This window comes from Halichoerus grypus, chromosome 9, assembly GCF_964656455.1.
Source record: "Halichoerus grypus chromosome 9, mHalGry1.hap1.1, whole genome shotgun sequence".
In the NCBI taxonomy this organism is placed as follows: domain Eukaryota; kingdom Metazoa; phylum Chordata; class Mammalia; order Carnivora; family Phocidae; genus Halichoerus; species Halichoerus grypus.
In genome coordinates this window covers 37,126,467-37,145,938 of record NC_135720.1, presented here as the reverse complement: position 1 = coordinate 37,145,938, position 19,472 = coordinate 37,126,467, and the positions used below count along the sequence as shown (strand labels likewise).

The 19,472-nt window shown below is 37.2% G+C and overlaps 1 protein-coding gene across 1 annotated transcript; it reads left to right on the top strand.

Moving 5' to 3' along the window:
* Positions 1 to 624: 624 nt before the first annotated feature.
* On the top strand, positions 625 to 18,457 carry HINT3 (histidine triad nucleotide binding protein 3). The gene is made up of 5 exons (XM_036085476.2): positions 625 to 998; positions 8,017 to 8,134; positions 11,324 to 11,393; positions 13,961 to 14,087; positions 16,237 to 18,457. Exons 1-5 carry the CDS (start codon positions 798 to 800, stop codon positions 16,267 to 16,269), a joined length of 549 nt encoding a protein of 182 aa, XP_035941369.1. The 5' UTR covers positions 625 to 797; the 3' UTR covers positions 16,270 to 18,457.
* The last annotated feature ends 1,015 nt before the right edge of the window (positions 18,458 to 19,472 follow it).

Below are 19,472 nucleotides of genomic sequence, written 5' to 3'. Positions count from 1 at the left end.
TCTGTAATGAGGATTATAAAACCAACCTCGTTTGGTTGAGAGAAAATACATGTCACATTTTTAGGTGTTCAGCAAATGCCGAGTATTATAAAATAAAAAGCTGAGATCAAATCAGTCCATCTTGACTACCAAGTTAACTGAGACTTTTTCTTTTGGGCGTTATAGTTACTGAAGGGTTTTTGAGTGACAAGAGAATCGAGGAGGGAAACTAGTTAGGTTATTGTAGTGGTCGAGGCATGAAGCACGACCAACGAATGAGCACAATTCTATGAGCACAGATTCTATGTTGAAAAGAATGCTCTAGAAATTGTGCTCATTCTCTTAAAACCTACGAATTTTTAAAAAACTTTTTTTTTTTAACAACATAATAATACTCTTGGGGGATGCTAACTTGCAGCTTTCGTAAAGGACCTCCAGTATACCCACCAGGTCCCATTTGACCGGACGTTAGGGCGCGACAGTGATGTCACCGCGGCGGCGCGCGCTCCTGCGTCTCGAAGGACGTGTTGCGTCTTTACCAACGAGACGCAGGGGGCGGAGCGACTTCCGTAAGCCCCAGCCGGCTCCTCCGGTCGCATCCGTGCGCGTCCTCGCGCCCCCCCTCACGGTCGCTGGCTGCGTGAGCGATCACTGCGTCGCAGTCACAGCTAGGATCCGCGCGTGCGCCCAACTCCCAGCCCTTCCCAGCGGCAGGCGAAGGGCGACGCCTCCAGGTAAAACTGAGCAGCTGCAGGAGGCGGACCAGGGCCAGCCGTGCAGGAGCGGTCAAGGTTCTTGGCCACTTTGGGGCGGGTACGATGGCGGAGGAGCCGAAGCGCGGTAGCGTGGAGTCCGAGCCTGGTTTTGAGGCAGTGGAGTCTACAGAATCTAAGGTGTCTTCATCGAAGACTACCGATGTTGTCGCACGGTCATCGAAGGCGGAGGACTACAGTAGCAAGTGCGTGTTCTGCCGGATCGCGGGGCAGCAGGAACCCGGCACCGAGCTCCTGTACTGCGAGGTGGGCTGCATGCAGACCCGGCGTGGGTTGGGGAGCCCAGGGACCGAGGCCTCGCGGTGGCAGACCGCTGTGGCGTCGTTTCAGGCCCCCGGGAGGGAGGCCTCGCAGGTGTGGACCGGGGTGGGGGAGGCTGGGTGTCCTGGTGTTAATGACGGACTTGCTTCTCTTGGTGTGGGGTCTGTCTCCAGCCGTCTTCTTGCTGTGCCGAGGGGGACAATGTAGCGATAAAGCCACACACTTCGGCTTCTGTCTGCAAGTACGAGGTATTTGGCAGAAAATAGCATTTGATTCCTCTCCCCACCCCCGTATCCCCACCCCCTGCCTTTCTAGACAGGATTTTAAATTCTACACACTCTAATACTGCTACGAAGGAGAAAACTGGTAGAAAGGAGATAATGGTAATTGGGAAAAGCTTCGTTAAACTGACTGAAGTTAGGCTGGGCGGGGTGGAGCCGAGGTCAAACTGTTTCTTGATAGTCTCAGGTTTCCACTGAAGGGTAAAGTTCGTATAGGTGTTGTCAGCTGGGATGTATGCACATTTTCAGAGCACTAAGATTTTGCTCAGGTACTTGAAAACAGATACCTGGTACACATTTTCTTCTACTGGTTCTACTTGCCTTTAAAGAAACAGGCTTTGGAGAGGATCAGCTCCAAAGATTCTGGGTGTTTGTTTGTTTAGTGATCGTTAATTCATTTGTTAAAAGTGAATTGGATCTGTTCTAAGCACCTGGTGTTGGAGATTCATTGGTGAATAAGATAAAGGATAGTCACTGTTCAGATCTTATAATCTAAAGGGTGGACTGAATACAGAGGAGGCAGCGGGTTACAGTGCCCTGTGCTTGGTGAGGTGGTTCTACCACCTGCAGTATTTTGTTCAGCTGTGTGATTTTTTTTACCCCTCCAGCAGCAGCCAGAGTCTAGTTTTAGACAAGGTGAACAGTTGGGTCATCCCACGGTTGGGGTCTGGCCCTGTGGGTGTTTTGGAGGTGCAGTGGAACAAAGGTAAGAATTTATGGCTAGAGAGAGGACTGAAGTGATAGACCTTGACATCTATGCTGAATAGGGGAAGGAGTGAAGACAGGAAGCAGCTACCGGGAGAGGGGCAGTACATCACTTGTCTGTAGAGTAGGCCTCTGCTGAACTGATCCATAGAGTCAGGATTTCACCACATATGAAATTAGGCTAGCAAGAAGTAAAGTGAATTTTTTAGCTTCACAGAATTCGATATTTCTTAGATGTCTAGAAACTGCTTTTAAATTTTGCATACTCCAGTACCAATGTTGAGGAAAACTAGTAAATAATAGGTACTAGTAGTGTAAAAAGTTTTGTCTAAAAACAGTCACGGAGGGGGGCACCTGGGTGGCTCAGTCGGTTAAGTATCTGCTTTCAGCTCAGGTCATGATCCCAGGGTTCTGGGGTCGAGTCCCACATTGGGCTCGTTGCTCAGCTGGGAGTCTCCTTCTCCCTCTGCCCTTACCCCTGCTCGTGATCTTTCTTTGTCTCTCTCTCTCTCTCAAATAAATAAAATCTTAGGGAAAAAAAATAATTAAATCGTCACCCCTGAGAGGGGGTGGGATGTTCCAAACTTCTATCCCAGTTTTTTCCAGGCCAAAGGTCAGGATTTTTTCTCTTTGAAGAACATTCTCAGAGTGAACTATGTGAAAAGCCTGGAACATTTTTATAGAGGAAATTAGACACATTCAATATTTTTAACTAATTTATATCCTACATAGGTGGCGCAGGATGAATATATACAGTAGTCCATATAATGCAGAACATAAGCAAGATGCACATGCTTGTACAACAGTGCCTCAAAAAGTGGCAGATCTTTTTTTTTTTAAAGATTTTATTTATTTATTTAACAGAGAGAGACACAGCAAGAGAGGGAACACAAGCAGAGGGAGTGGGAGAGGGAGAAGCAGGCTTCCCGCAGAGTAGGGAGCCCGATGGGGGCTCGATCCCAGGACCCCGGGATCATGACCTGAGCCGAAGGCAGATACTTAATGACTGAGCCACCCAGGCACCCCAAGTTGCAGATCTTTTTAAAATTGAATCTAAGATGATTTCATATATAAGAGCTCACCAATTAAAGGTTAAAGATTTATCTTTTTAAAAAGAGAAACTAATCTTTAATTTGTGTATTTTGCATTATATATATAGTTTATTCTTATAGTCATTCATATATGTTTATTGTAAATATTTAGAAACTATTGGGTTTATATAAAGTAGGGTAGACTTATAATTAAGTCCAGAGGAGAAAATTTGATTTGGAATAATTGGAGTTATCAGCATCATGTGGGTTTAGTCTGGGAAATCTTTCTGACAAAAGCTAGAGAAGATTCCTCACTCCATAAGCAGCCATATAGTATTTTTGTTGTATACTGCAGAGTTGAAACTAAGCAAATACTAGCCATGCGTTCTCAGAGGGGGATAAAAGTTGGTTTTGGGGTGACAGTATCTTACTCTTTTTGTGTGAGGCAAAGGTAAACATAGTGGACATAAACAGATAAAGAGTATGTCTGCGGTATTAAAATATCATGAGAGTGGAATCAGGAAAAAAGTCTTAAGAATGTCCTCAGAGGGGTGACAGTGAAAACATGGTTGAGAAATACCAGGCTAGGTGTTTATTTTCACCTTGCTTGAGGCCACACTGAGGAAATACTAGTTTAACTTTAATGTCCTCCCTCTTCTTAACCAAATTTGCCCTACACTTCAGATGGTGTGGTACTGAAATGTTCTTTCAAATGTTACTTATTTTTATTTGCTTTAGCTATCAGTCAGGGGTTAGTTGCAGAAAGAAAAACTCAATATTTAAAGCAGAAATTGATTTAATGTAGGGAATTATTTGCTAAAAAAGTTGCAGGGGCTGAAGGAAAAGCCTTCAAGAATGACTTCCTGGGTGGCTCAGTCGTTAAGTGTCTGCCTTCGGCTCAGGTCATGATCCCGGGGTCCTGGGATAGAGTCCTGCATCAGGCTCCCTGCTCAGCGGGGAGTTGGTTTCTCTTTCTCCCTCTGTCTCCCTCTCCCTCTGCCTGCCGCTCCGCCTGCTTGTGCTCACTCTCTGTCAAATAAATAAATAAAAATCTTAAAAAAAAAATGACATCCAGAACATCACTTGCACACTGAGGACCTGTTTCCTCTGCCACAGCCAGGAAGGTAGGAGTCAGGTGACTGCCACTAGAACTTAGACTTCAGGAAAATGTCTCTGTAGCTGTGACTCAGAGGTGACGAAGCAGTGTGATCGCCACTGTTGAGCAGTGTTTCCAGTGGGAGTACTTTTGGCGTTTGGGGTTGGACTCTGTTTGTTGTGCAGAGCTGTTCCACCTGTTTTAGGATGTTTCCCATTTCTGACCTCTGGGTGCTAAATGCGCATAGCACCTACATATTTCTACTCCCCTTTGACCAATAACACAGCTTCAGGGCTACACTATACTGCTGGGTCTGCGCAGGTAGGCCATGGTGCCAAAAAAATGAATGTCTCATGTCTGTCTCTTGACTCGCATGATGCTATTGACTAGACAATGGAATGGGGGTAGGGAAGAGAGGAAAGAGAATCTCGGTAGTCTTAGAGCTGACCATGTTTGCCTGCTGGAACTAGCGGAAGATGCAGAAAGATGGCTTTTTCTCAGGTTAGCTTATCAAAGCACCTAAGTCTGAAATACATCTAGTTGGCAAGATCTGAATTCCATCTGGGGTTTTGGCTTTTTAAATTTCTGTGGTACTAAAGACACAGAAGTATTTGGAATGGAGGTTGAGTGCCCACCTACCCTGTTCACCACAATTTATTTGTCGTATTTAATGGATGCTAAGCCCAGATGCTTGGATTCAGTGGTGATAATGAAGTTAGGATGGACTAGCTGTTTGTCAAATCCATGCATTCTCAAAAGGGGTAAAAATTGATGCTCTTGCCTGGGACAGGGGCAGGGGCAAAAAAAGTTTATATATATAAAATACACGTATAGTACTTAGGATATAAACACATGTACAATTTGGCTGTGGTATTAAAATATCAGGGGAGGGGGGCAATTAGGAAAAAAAAATCTAAAAAGTTGCCTTAGGGGGGATGGAAATGAAAAAGGGCTGAGAAACACTGTTAAAATCAAACAGTGGCCATAATTCCAACTTTAAGAAGGTGTTTTGCAAGGACAGACTGAAAGATCTTGGAAAGTCTATCTCTGTTACTGGAAAAGTATGTAAAAACTATAATGACACCATTTTTTTTTTTAAGGAGTAGAGGAGGGAGCATTGGTAGCTTTATCTTTCTATTTAAGCATCTTTTATTTATTGAACAATCTTTCAAATTTATGTGTTATTCACTTGTAGTTCAAGGATAAATATGGCATGTCCCACACTTGAGAAGCTTGCTTGTGATCTGTGTTGAAAGCGTAAATGAAAAGTTCTCATTTAGTGGTTGTCATTAGGGATGTATAGTCAAAATTCTGTGTTTAAAAGTCACTTGAAATATCTTTTCTTTGGGGGTGCCTGAGTGGCTCAGTTGGTTAAGTGTCTGCCTTCAGCTCAGGTCATGGTTCCTGGGTCCTGAGATCCTCCCTACTTGGGCTTCCTGCTCAGCGGGGCATCTGCTGCTCCCTGTCCCTCTGCCCCACCCTCCCACTCGTGTGCTCTCTCTTGTGCGCTCTGGTTCTCTCTGTCTCTCTCAAATAAATAAAATCTTTTTTTTTTTTAAAGAAATTTCTTTGTATGGTTATGTTATCAAGGTGACATATTAGGTTAGGTTTGTTTCTGTTTGTTTTCAATTTTTAGGGATTGTTTTTAAGTCCAAAAGGGTGTTAAATATTCTTGTTTTTTTAAAGTCAATATTATAAAGCTAAGTACATTCGGAAAAGTCTAGCTTCCGTTCTCTTATCATCTTTACCCTGTTCCTCTTCCCTCACAAGAAACTAAAAAATATATATTTGGTTTAGCCTTCCATTGTGAGAATACGTATGTATACGTTTGTATTTGTACTCCCCTTTCTTACACAAAAGATGGCCTTACCACTCTCCTGCTCCTCATTTATTTTTTTTAACTTCGAAGTGTATTTCAGAAATGATTTTATAAGTATATAAAGATCTTTTTCATTCCTTTTTGTAGCTACGTATTACTTCATTGTATGGATTTGCTATAATTTATTCAACCGGTCTCCTAGTTGAATTATGGACTCTTGGGGTTTTTTTTTTTTTTTTTTTTTTGCTATTACAAATCATGCTGCAAAGGATAGCTTTGTACATGCATCATTTCATATTTTTTGTCATTGTATCTTCGGAATAGGAGAAAAAATCTGTCTTAAAATGAAGAGTCTAAATAATGGCTAGTTCAGTAGTAGCGATAGGAGAGAGTAACATCAGAGGGCCAATTTCAATATTTTAGAAAGCTTAATGGAAATCTAATTCAATCATTGATGGCATCGGCTAACTAAAATGCATAGGTTTTCCTCCACCTGTTTTACCCCCCCCCCAACCTTCCTTCTAGCAGCTACCAGTTTGTTCTTAGTATAATACCCTCTAGGTCCATCCATGTTGTCACAAATGGCAAGAGCTCATCATTTTTTATGACTGAGTAATATTTCCTTATACATGTACATCATATCTCCTTTATTCATTCATCTATTGATGGATTCTCAGGTTGCTTTCATGTCTTGGCTATTGTAAATAATGCTGTACTAAACATAGGGGTGCATACATCTTTTGGAATTAGTGTTTTCATTTTCTTTGGGTAAATAAATACACAGTCGTGGAACTGGGGGATCATATGGTATTTCTGTTTTTAATTTTTGAGGAACCTCCATACTGTTTTCCATAGTGGCTGCACCAGTTTGCATTCCCACCAACAGTGCAAGAGGGTTCCCTTTTCTCCACATTCATGCCAACACGTATTTCCTGTGTTTTTAATACTAGCCGTTGGACTGGTGTGAAGTTTCATATCATTGTGGTTTTGATTTGCATTTCTCTGATGATGAGTGGTGTTGAGCATCTTTTCATGTGTCTTTTAGTCATTGAAAAAATTTTTATATAAGATATTGAATAAGGATATTTAGGGAATATTGATTTTCCTTTTGGAAAAGCTTAAAACTCAAATGTCAGTAGGTTGAAAGACTCCCTTTTTCATTTCTTTTCTTTTTTCCTTACCTAAGTATGTGGAGTATGTAAATCAGGAAACTAGTATAATGGATTGGACACTTAGTGCAATATACTGGAGTTTGTCTTAACATTTCAAAGGCTTTTTAATGCTGTAAACAGGACTAAAAAGTATTTGTGTATAACTGCTGTAAAAAATGTTTAAAAAGGTAACCTCTGGATATGTAGATGCTAGGTGATTTTCCTATTATAGTTGTATAACATGCGACTTTGGAAAAAAATTAAATGTAAAAAAGAATTTATTAATCTTGTTATGTTTCTGTAGTCAGACCTTTAGAAGTACATATTAAGAGTGAAAAACCCTTATATAGGTAGAGATGGAGCAGTATATAAAGAAATAAAAAAAAAACCCTGGGATTGTTGGTAATGAAGTTTTTTGTTTTGTTTTTTAAAGATTTATTTGTTTATTTGAGAGAGAGCGAGCACAAGTGGGAGGGGTAGAGGGAGAGGGAGAGAGGATCTCAAGCAGACTCCCCACTGAGCATGAAACTGGACATGGGGCTGTGTCTCACAACCCTGAGATCACGACCCTGAGATCATGATCTGAGCCAAAACCAAGAGTGGGACACTTAATCCACTGTACCACCCAGGCACCCCTTTGGTAATAAAGTTTTATTGAACTTCATTGAGAATTGTTTTCCTGAAACTAGCTTTATATAAGTCTTCATTTTCTGGAATAAATGAGCATCTCATGAAGGATGCTAAAGCTTGTCTTTATGAACTTAATGCATAATCACAAAATTGCCCAGCTGGGGTTAGTTGTAACATAAGTACCATTTGCCTATCAGACTGAGATTTATGGTGTTTAAGACACGTCAGAACAGCATTAGGAAATTCTTTTTAAAAGATTCACTAACAAATGATATGTTTTTTTCCTTCAGAATGAAGACCTAGTTTGCTTCAAAGATATCAGACCAGCAGCACCTCATCATTATCTTGTGGTGCCAAAGAAGCATCTTGGAAACTGTAGAGAGCTAAAGAAAGATCACATAGAACTGGGTAAGATGATAGCAGTATTCCTCATGGTTATGTCATCCTGAATTGGCATCAGTGATAGCAATGACAATTAAAAAGAAAAAGTCTAGCCAGGTGTTAATGAAAGAGGAGCATTTGTGAAACTTCTGTAATGAAAAATTTCAAATATATACAACAATAAAGAAAATAGTGTAATCTCCCTGTGTTCATCACCCAAGCTCCACATTTATTAACTTGTGGCCAATCTTTTTCATCTATTAACGTTCTCCCACAGTGGATTTAAAGCAAATTCCAGACATCATGTTATTTAATCTTTAAAATCTCTAAAAGATAATGCCTCTTTATGTTTTTTTAAATGATGGCTTTCCTTGACTCTGAAAATGGAAGGTGCTATATAAAATGAGACCATATTGGTACCTGCCCTGTAAGTTTCTTGTGTAGATGAACTAACACCAAAGTTTGGTGATGGGATTTTAGCAATGACCTTTTGGCTTCTGAATCTTGTCTCTTCCAGGATTATCCTGTATTTTCCTACTCATGATTTCTGTGACTTATCAGTTATCATTTCCTAAGACATTTCTAAGTTCACTTCATACCTGCTTTCATAGCCTTTGTCTCCAGGGTCTGGGATTAGTTTGGTTAATAATTTAAGTAGCTGACAAGATAGATAGATTGGGCCAGATTTTTTGGAGGTGAATAAGAAATATCTTCGATGGAAAACTTTGAAGTGTAGTTCGTTAGTATTTAGACTATTGAATTACCAGTTTTTAAACTGTTTCTTCTCAATATTGCAAAATTCCTTAGTCATCTGAACTTCTATGAGTACATTTCATATTTATTCCAGCAGATAAAGGTCAATATTTTTGCAACATTTAGCATCAAACAGCAGCCACCATGCCTTAAATATTTCCTTTTTATAATGCTTTTTTAAGGAGGGAGAAATCTGTTCATGCTTGGTTTTCTTTTTCTAGCATTCTGTTTTATTGAAAGTTTTTATAACTGTTGCAAATAAAATGTTAACCAATTTTGAAGCAGCATGGTGGGTATTTGTGATTTTGTTTATGTCTTAATATTTCTGTAATAAAAGTTTAAATGTTCTTGCAGTTAATATTTATATACAGTCTATGAAGTTGGGAAAATAATAAGAATGTGGAAGAGCTAAATAACACTATCAAGCATGGTGATTATAATTGATATTTTTAGAACTCCCCCTAACAATAAAGTACACATTTTGTTAAGAGCACATGTTCACCAAGATAGACCATATTCTGTAAGTCTAAATACATTTCAGCTTATTGAAATCTTATAACCTATGTTCTCTGATGACAGTGGAATTAAAGTAGAAAAATAAAATCTAGAATTGCACTAAATATTTTTAAATTAACACACTTTTAAATAATTTCCAAGTAAATAAGCCAAAGACAACAATAAAGAATTGATAGCAAAAATACAACATATCAAGATTTGTGAAATGTAGCCAAAGCAATACCTACAGGGAAATTTATAGCTGTATATGTTTATGTTAGAAGAGGATGTTTAAAACCAATGAACTAAATTTCTATTTTAGGATGCTAGAAAGAGGCAAGTGAATCAGACCAAAGTAAGTATAAGGAAAGAAAGAATAGATAACAGTGAGATAGAAAGGAGACAATAGGTTTTGCTCCATGTATCTTGAATCTGATTTTAAGTGAATACATAATTATGATTGTCATACCTTCTCAATGAATTGATCCTTTTTTATCATTGTAAAATGTCCCTCTTTATCTCTGGAAATACTTCTTGAGCCTATTTTGTATGACATGAATTTAACTACTTTTTCTTGTTACTTACTGCCCACATTGGGTATCTTTTTCTATACTTTCAACCAAATTGAATATTAATATTTAAAGGCTTGAAGATAGCAATATAGCTGCGTCTTGCGTATTTATTATTATTTTTTAAATGTAGTGTGAAAATCTCTGATTTTTAATTGGAGTGTTTAGTTCATAAATCTTTAATATAACTATTGATGCAGTTTGATTTAGGTGTACTATCTTGCCATTTGTTTTCTGCTTGTCCCATTTTTTGTTGTTATTGCTCTCTTTCCTGCCTTCTTGTGGTTGTTCAAATATATTTTTTGTTATTCTATTTTAATTTATTTCTTGCCTTTTTATGTATTCCTCTTCACATTTTTTTTAAAAAATGGTTGCTCTGGAGAGACTAAAATACTCACTGTGTAATTATCATAGCCTAATTAGAATTAACATTATATCAATTCATGAAAAATGTGATAAACTTTGTAACACTTTGTGTTATTGTTGTCATATATATTACATCTACATTATAATATCTTGGTACTGTTAAAATTATTGCTTTAAGCAGTCATATGTCTTTTAAAGAAATTAAGAGAAAACATTTTCTTCCATGTCTGGGATCTTGGGAGTATTTTAAAAGAAAACAAGATACAGTCTTGCTTGAAGTAACTTGAGTTTTTTTTTTAGACAATATGGTACCGACTTTGTCATGGAAGTCTGTCGTCCTCCTGGCTCAAGCCTGACTTAGAGAAGTAAACATTCACAACAATTTTATGAGCCTCTTTTATAACAACCATCTTCTGTAGATTCTCTCATTTTTCCCCCTTCCAAATACTTGGTTACACCATTCAGAAACAAAAGAGGTCTAAATTTTGGTATTGTGCTTTGGAGATTGCAGGTTACCAAATTTTTTCTCATGGGGAAGTGTATTCCTATCCGAAGGCCATAAAGCACCAAGACAATAAAGACACTAAGGCAGATAGAGTTCAGAAGCCAAAACAATTATATGAACATCTAGCTAGTCAGAGGTAGGCTGACATGAAAGGCTATCGTATCCTTAATTTGGGTTGAAAGACAAATTCAGTTTTCCTGCATGTCTTCTTAGTTCAAACATGTTTTTGTTTCTTACTTGGTCTCCTTATGATTAGAATTAGACCTCAGTAGGATCAGATGTCCTAAGTAGTCACTTAATAGTACTCCTCAACAGCTGTTCAAAGTCAGCCTATACACCGTACTTTGATAAGTTGATACTTCATTTCAGTTTTGATGAGCAAACTTCTCAGTAACTTAGAACTATTAAACAGGTCTTTAAATGTTTACCCATTGAATACGACTTTTGATTAGGATCCTAAAAGTTAAAACTAATTACAATTTAGTAATGTCTCCTACAGTATAATGTAGTTTCTTTCCTGTTTTATAGTTGAGAGCATGGTAACTGTTGGAAAAACCATTCTTGAAAGGAATAATTTCACTGACTTCAAAAATGCGAGGTATGTATACTTCCAGATGGAAACTAATATGTATAGTTAGTTTTTCTGAAATGTCATTCCCTCCTGGGAAATGAAAGCAGAGGTAGCTTAAATACAGTTTTCCTGAAAGTGAGCATACATTGTTCATTGGTAGTATAAATTTAATAAATAAAACTTCTTCCTCTCATGTCTCAGCATCTAATAATCACCACTTGGAGTTTGGGCAGACAAGTCTATTTAAGCAGTGGGTAGGTAAAATAGTTACAAGTCCACCTTTCTTTGTTCAATATGTCCATTTCTATAAAAATTGTGTGTAGGGGCGCCTGGGTGGCTCAGTCGTTAAGCGTCTGCCTTCGGCTCAGGCCATGATCCCAGGGTCCTGGGATCGAGCCCCGCATTGGGCTCCCTGCTCCACGGGAAGCCTGCTTCTCCCTCTCCCACTCCCCCTGCTTGTGTTCCCTCTCTCGTGTTCTCTCTCTCTGTCGAATAAATAAAATAAAATCTTTAAAAAAAAAATTGTGTGTAAATTAAATTTCTTTAGAAACTATTTGATTTTTTTTTTTTAAATAATTTTCTTTTTTTTCTTTTTTTTAAAGATTTTATTTGTTTATTTGAGAGAGAGAGAATGAGAGAGAGCACATGAGAGGGGGGAGGATCAGAGGGAGAAGCAGACCCCCCGCCGAGCAGGGAGCCCGATGCGGGACTCAATCCAGGGACTCCAGGATCGTGACCTGAGCCGAAGGCAGTCGCCCAACCAACTGAGCCACCTAGGCGCCCAGAAACTATTTGATTTTATGTGATTTAAAAATATAGTATTATACTTCTAGTGGGAAATTAACTTGAATTCGTTGCCTACTGAACTGATCTCTGGCATTTGCCAACGTTTGAGCAAAAAAGCATATAATGTTCAATGTGGCAACTCTTTTACTTAATCTAAATAGTGTTTTTTCCTTTTTAAAAGACTTCTGACTTTGCCTTGTGTGACCAAAGGCTTGCCGAGACAGGTAGATCAGAGATTACTTCTAACATCTGAACTGGAATTCAAAGAGACCTGAGCTCTAATGCTGTCCATGCTACTTGCTGAGTACTGGGCTCATACTGGCTATGATACTTGAGGCATTTAACCTCCCTGAGATAATACCTGCTCTGCCTACTTACCAGTTCAAATAAGATTGTGTGTGTGAAAATCCTCTGAAAACTGTGAAGCGCTATTCAAGGGTGATAGTGATAAGGAACAGATGGTATTTGAGACCCTTTGGCCAAAAGCAGTACATTCCCTTCCCAGTCAGAGGAGTGCTTATTAGAAGAATGGACTTTGGACCAAGAGTCTCAATCCTCACTCTGTCACTGCCTGACTTTGTGACCTTGGAAAGTCTACTTTTTGGATCTTGGCTTCCCCATCTTTGAAATGAAAGGGTTGAATGAACCCTTGAGTTGCTTCTAACTTTTAGAAGTTAGAAGTGTTACTTTGTAACAGTTTGTGTTATTGTTACACATTAATACAGAATCTGTATTACATGACTCCTGTTTCACAGAAGGAAAACTCAGTCTCTTTTTTCTGGGCAGTGGTGGAAGCTTTTCAATATGTGTCGTGTTTCTGACTCTCCATTGTCAGTCCTGTGTTGCTGCAATAGACCACTTCTCCTACACCCCCTTACACTCCCTCTCACTGTAGTCTTTTTTTTTTTTTTTTTAATTGAGACTCACTTCTAGTTTGAAGAGGCAAATATTTCTAGGCTTTAGGCTTGGATTATTGTTACAAGTGTGCCTTGCTCCACTCAGAATTTCTAAGTGGACTTACAAAACTGTAAACTGATTTTTAAGAGAGAGAATCATATTTAAAAAATTTCTTAGTAGAAATTTGTTAGTAGTCAAAGGAATTCTTTTATAAATGTTTTATAAAGCAGATAATTATGATTATTATCTAATGTATTTTCATTATTAAGCAAGAAATTCGAGTGATGATAAAGTTTTTTTAATAATGATATAAATAATCTCACTATGGAAAGATGGGTTGGTAAGGAAATGACTACTTTATTAAACGAGAAGGCACACCATCCACTGGCTATGTCTTGGAATAAAGGAACCCTTCTACTTGAGTGTCATGTAATTTTTTTTAAAGAAAAGGGTGGAATTTATGCCAAACATAGTACACAACCAACAACTTTATGCCTCAGCTGTACAGTCTAAAAGTTAAAGGTCCCAGGAGTGCCCTGTAATTTTTTTTAAAAGATTCATTGCAGAGCCATATCTTAGGAGAATTAAAGGTTAAAATTGATAAGGACTGAGGTGATAAAACATAATGCCAACTCAGAATTCATAAAGGTTTTACTGAGACATTATACGCTCTTAAGCCCTTCCTTGATGAAGAGTTTGTTACTGTGAACTTCAGCACGAAAAGAGGAGAAAGTGTGTGAATACTGAGAAGTGTATAAAGAAAGCGGTAAAAGTGATGTTTGAGTGGCAATCAGTCCACCCTAGGTAACCTGTTTTGGATATCTTTAATGGTTATGTGTTTTAACATGAAAAAATAGCTTTAAACTCTTGTAGAACTGACTTGCCAACTATCTGTAACGTTTCTGTTTTAGAATGGGTTTCCACATGCCACCATTCTCTTCCATCTCCCACTTGCACCTTCATGTGCTGGCGCCTATCGATCAACTTAGCTTCTTATCAAAATTGGTCTATAGAGTGAATTCCTATTGGTTTATCACAGTAAGTGTTATTATTATAGTAGCAGCATACAAAAGTATTTAAAATATTTGTCCTTTTGTTATAGTTCTTTTCTTGGCAACAGTAGGCACTTAACAGCTCTCATAGGCTTGATCCTCTCTTTTAATGTACTGCTCACACATATCCAAAGTAATATTTTTAGTTTAAGGGATTTTCCAGGGTATCGGATCTGTAGGAAGAGAAGTTATGGCTATGTCTTTCCATTGTAAGCGGAGGATATGATATAGAAGAACCATGGAATTAGCAGTTCAGAACCCAGAGTCCAATCTACATTGAAATTGTGGCTCAGTTACTTGAGGTCCCATGTGCAAGTTACTTAAATGTTTTAAGGCCCAAATTCTTTATCTATTACCTGCCTATAAGGAATACTGCCCACCTGTAGGTTTGATAAGAGGATTGATAACATAATTTACATATAAAGCACTTAAAACTGTACCTTGCAAATAGTAAGTACTAGTAAATATTACCTCCTGCCTCTGTTATCATTCCCAACATTATTGTAGAAATTGAATTTCTGTAATTTTCTAGTTTAGAAAAGGGCTGCCTTGGTAACATTAACTGTCAGATCTGAGGTTGAAGCCATTGAGCCTAAAAGATTACAGAATCCTGCTTTGCTAGGGCAGAAGTAGAATAGAATTCAAGCTGACTACAGGCCTGTTGTCGCCTGACAGTCAAGCCTTGGTTATTAAGTGACTGTCCTTCCAGGGCCACTCGCCTAGTAATTTACCAGTCCCTATGTGTCCACGAGGGTAAGGAGACTTACAGTTGCTATTTTTAAGTAATCACTGAATTACAAATTAAATAATTGCTGTTAATGCGTATCATTATTATAGTCATGGTACCCAAGAAATTAAAAAGCATGATTTCTAGAAACTTCATATTTCAAACTTAGTATCCCTCTCTTCAACTTGTCCAGATGATTTTATTTAATTTAAAAATAATTTAAGATATTTATGTGTGTGTGTTCTAAATAAAAATTAGTAGAGTATTCGATAGGGCAGTTGGTGTGGTCTCTTTAAAAAATCAGTGTGATTAAAAAAGGGATTTTTTTTCCTTATTTGTATTTCTAATTTTCTACATGCTCCATGCTTTTATAATAAATTAATGAAAAATACATTTTTTTGTAATATTTTTAACTGTATTTCCTTACATGACTTTTTAGTTAGAAAAAAAATGAATGAACAAAGTTATAAGATCTGTTAATGGTTCATTCTGTGAATCTGAACTCTCCTTAGATCTGTCAGCATATATTATGAGACTTTGAAAAAAATCAAGATAAAGATACTAAGATTTATTTCAAAATCTCTTATATAAAGTTTCAGATAGAGAAAAGTATTTGAAATAATAACTAGAAGACTTTGGTTTACTTTTTAATTTTTTTAACAGATTTTATTTTTTAGGGCACTTTTAGGCCCACAGCAAGATTGAATGGAGAGTACAGAGTTCCCATATACCCTCTATCACCCATACACTCACAGTCTCCCACTATGGACATCCTACACCACAGTGATAACGTTTGTTATAATCCATGAAATTACAGTAACACATCATTTTTACCCAAAGTTCATGATTCACACTAGGGTTTATTCTTGGTGTTCTGTATTTTATCAGTTTAGACAAATGTGTAGTAACATGTATCCAACATTATAGTATAATAAAATCCTCTGTGCTTTACCTAGTCACGTCTCCTTCTTCCTTAATTCCTGGTAACCACTGATCTCTTTAATGCCTTCACAGTTTTGCCTTTTCCAGAATGTCATATGGTTGGAACACTACAGCATGTAGCCTTTTCAGATTGGCTTCTTTCACTTAGTAATATGCATTTAAGGTTCCTCCACATCTAGTTTACTTTGTAAAATGTTAGTATTATATTTATTTTCCTTTTCTTATTGAAGCTTTTTAATGCAATGTGGATAAAAATCTGCCTATGTATATACAATGTGGAATACCTTTACTATAGTTTATAAAACTATTATATTGAGAAATTTTTTATAAGATATATTTTAGGAACAGAATATGTATTATCCAGCTCTTCTGCTTCGACTTAATATAATAGGGATACCAGTAGAATTATTTCATATAGGCTTTAATAACTAGAATTTAAAAATATGTTGTGTTTTCAAAATTACAGGCCGATTGTTTGATTGAAAAACTAAGAACATGAAAATGTCAACAGTGGAAGATTCTCCTAATCTTGGCTCAACATAAACTAATATTTTGGTCCTTTTGAAGTCTAATTAAAGTTGTAAGGTTCGTTAGGTTTTATGAGAGGCTATTCCTGGCTAGCCTTAAATCTTTTCCGAATGTCTTTTTCCTGAGATATGTGATACAATTCCATGGATACTTTGTCATTAACTTCTTTGTTTTAATGGTTACTCATTTAAGGTGTAAGATACTATAGGTAAAATCCCATTAAAACAAATCCCATTAATCAGGAAGGGCTATTTTTTTTCAAAGTTTAAATATTTTCATTTCTCCATAGTCTATTATAATAGTGACTTACTTATGAAGAATAAACTGGTATAGAAACTACTTTATTGGAGCCTTTGTTACTGTGAAGGGGAAAAAGAAATTAACCATTTCTTGACAGTTATATAAGTTTACACACAAAATTTCAAAATGAAGAGTACCATACTACATAGTGATTTCTGTTGTTGATGGAAAGAATTGTGTATGTGTCACTTTTTACTCAGATTTCGGATGCTGGTTTTCACTTCTTGAAGTCTAACATTTTTGTGATAAATTGTTCCTTAAAGCTATATAATATACATAAGGTAAATTCTAATGGTGAATTTACAAGAACAAGCAATTTGGCAATCCAAGAGAATTCACTGTAATGCCATTTTACCTGTAAGAACATAAATGGGGAAGAAACATAAAATGGTTATAGTAATGTATTAAAAACTGGTGGAAATTGTTGTTTTATGGTTTGTATATTGTACCAAAGGAAAGGTAGAATTAAAAAATGATTAGGCCTGGCTTTTATCATGAAGAAATCCTGATTTGAAAGTAGAGACAGATGAGCTTAGATGAGAATATTTATTTTAATAGCTCAATGTTAGCATTACTGATATATATGATTTCATTAGACATATTTCTTTAGGGATTGTGCTGATCTACACTAACAATAGTGAATGTGAATGAAGAGTAAGGTACTGAAGCTAATCCTACATTGTGCCAGTGTATAGTAACACCATGTGCATGAATATAAATGAACACAAAGATTAAAGTTAGAAGTAGGCTGAGATGATTAGTTTTCTTTCTTATTTTTGGCATGATATTAAACATAGTTTTAAGTAATGAAATACTTATTACAATGTTTAATTACAACACCTGGGATGTTTAGTTACGACATCTGAAATAAACATTTATCCATATAACAAACATTTGCTGAGTATTTAACATGCGATGATCAGTAAATGTAGGTGAGAAAGAACAGTCTGTCTTCAAATGCTAATACAAGGGTCAGACAAAACCAGTGATTACAGTTTAGTGTGTTAAGTGCTGTAATGTCCACAGAAGAGGCTGTGGAAAGGAACACAATTTTGAGAGCAGGTGGCAGTAGAACTGAATATTTAAGACTCAGTGTTTGGCAGGCTGACAGTGGAAGTTTAGGCCAAGAGACCCACATGTACTTTTCCTGAGTTCTGCTTCCGTTATTACTTACTTTACAATTGAAGTGAATGTTCACGTTCCATTTTAGTCACTGGAAGTGGAAGTAGGGGTTTTGGGCTCTCAAAATTAGATTTCCAGGCTTTTTAGCACTGCTTTGTTAAGTAGCTCACTGAGCCACCTACACAGATTAGCAGTTACAAGTTTGTAGAAATCAGCTCAAATATGACCAGCTTTGGAAAAGGAATTTTCAGTATGTACAACATGTTGTACTATGTGAACTTGTAATTATATAACTGACAATATTATGATAATAACATGTAAGGTATTTAAGGAATTCTCAAATGCCTTATGGACCTCTTCAAAAATATGATTAGCCAATTGATTTAATTTATATAGGTTTATACCCTGTCATAGTTAAGTTTTCCTTCTTACTTGGAAAACCCCTGATCCTCATATTCTTAGCAGAATTTCTCTTTTACTTGTAAAGATTAATAACTTACTACAATTAAAATTCACTCAGCTTTTTCAGTAGAGTATTTGGTAACTCAGTAGCTACCCATAACATTAGCTAAACACAAAACCAATTCATAACTTATGTTAAAGTAGTATCTAGAGCATTATTCATGCATGTTATGATATTGTTTGTAACTGCAGAATTGTAAAATTAGTGAGTTGTTTCAAACTGTGCTTACTTAGCTAAAAGAAAGCTAAATAAATATGGAAAAATAGTGTCTCAAGTTTTGCCTCTCTGGACTCTGTGTGTGTGTGTGTACGTGTGTGTAAGACTTTAATTTTTAGAGCAGTTTTAGGTTCACTGCAAAATTGAAGAGACAATACAGAGATTTACCACATAGCCTCTCTCATTATTAACATTCCCCAGAAGAGCGGTACATTTGTTGCAGTTGATAAACCTCTTCCTACGCTGACACATCATAATTACCCAAAGTCCGTAGTTTATCTTATGGCTCACTCTTGGTGTGGCACATTCTATGAGTTTGGGCAAATATATGGTGACATGTATCCATCTTTATAGTATCATGCAGAGTATTTTCACTGCCCTAAAATTCCTCTGTGCTCTGTCTGTTCATCCCTACTCCACCAACCCCTGGCAAGCAGTGATCTTTTTATTGACTGTGTAGTTTTGTCTTTTCCAGGATATCATATAATTGGAATCACACAGTAGATAGCTTTTTCAGATTGGCTTCTTTCACTTAGTGATATACATTTAAGGTTTCTCCGTCTTTTCATGGTGTGATAGTTCATCTACTTTTAGTGCTAAATAATATTCCATTGTCTCGATATACTACAGTTTATCCATTCACCTACTGAAGGATACCTTGATTGCTTCCACATTTTGCCAATTATGAATAAAGCTGGTGTATGCAAGTTTTTGTGTGGACATAAATTTTCACTGCCTTTGGGTAAATACCAAGGAACATGATTACTGGGTCACATGATAAGCATATGTTTAGTTTTTTTTTTCTTAGATTTTATTTATTTATTTGGGAGAGAGAGAGAACACACAAGCAGGGAGGAGGGGCAGAGGGAGAGGGAGAAGCAGGCTCCCTGCTGTGCAGGGAGCCTGATGCGGAACTCGATCCCAGAACCCTGGGATCATGACCTGAGCCGAAGGCAGATGCTTAACCAACTGAGCCACCCAGGCGCCCCAGCATATGTTTCGTTTTATAAAAAACTGCCAAACTGTCTTCCAAAGTGGCTATACCATTTTGCATTATCACCAGCAATGAATGA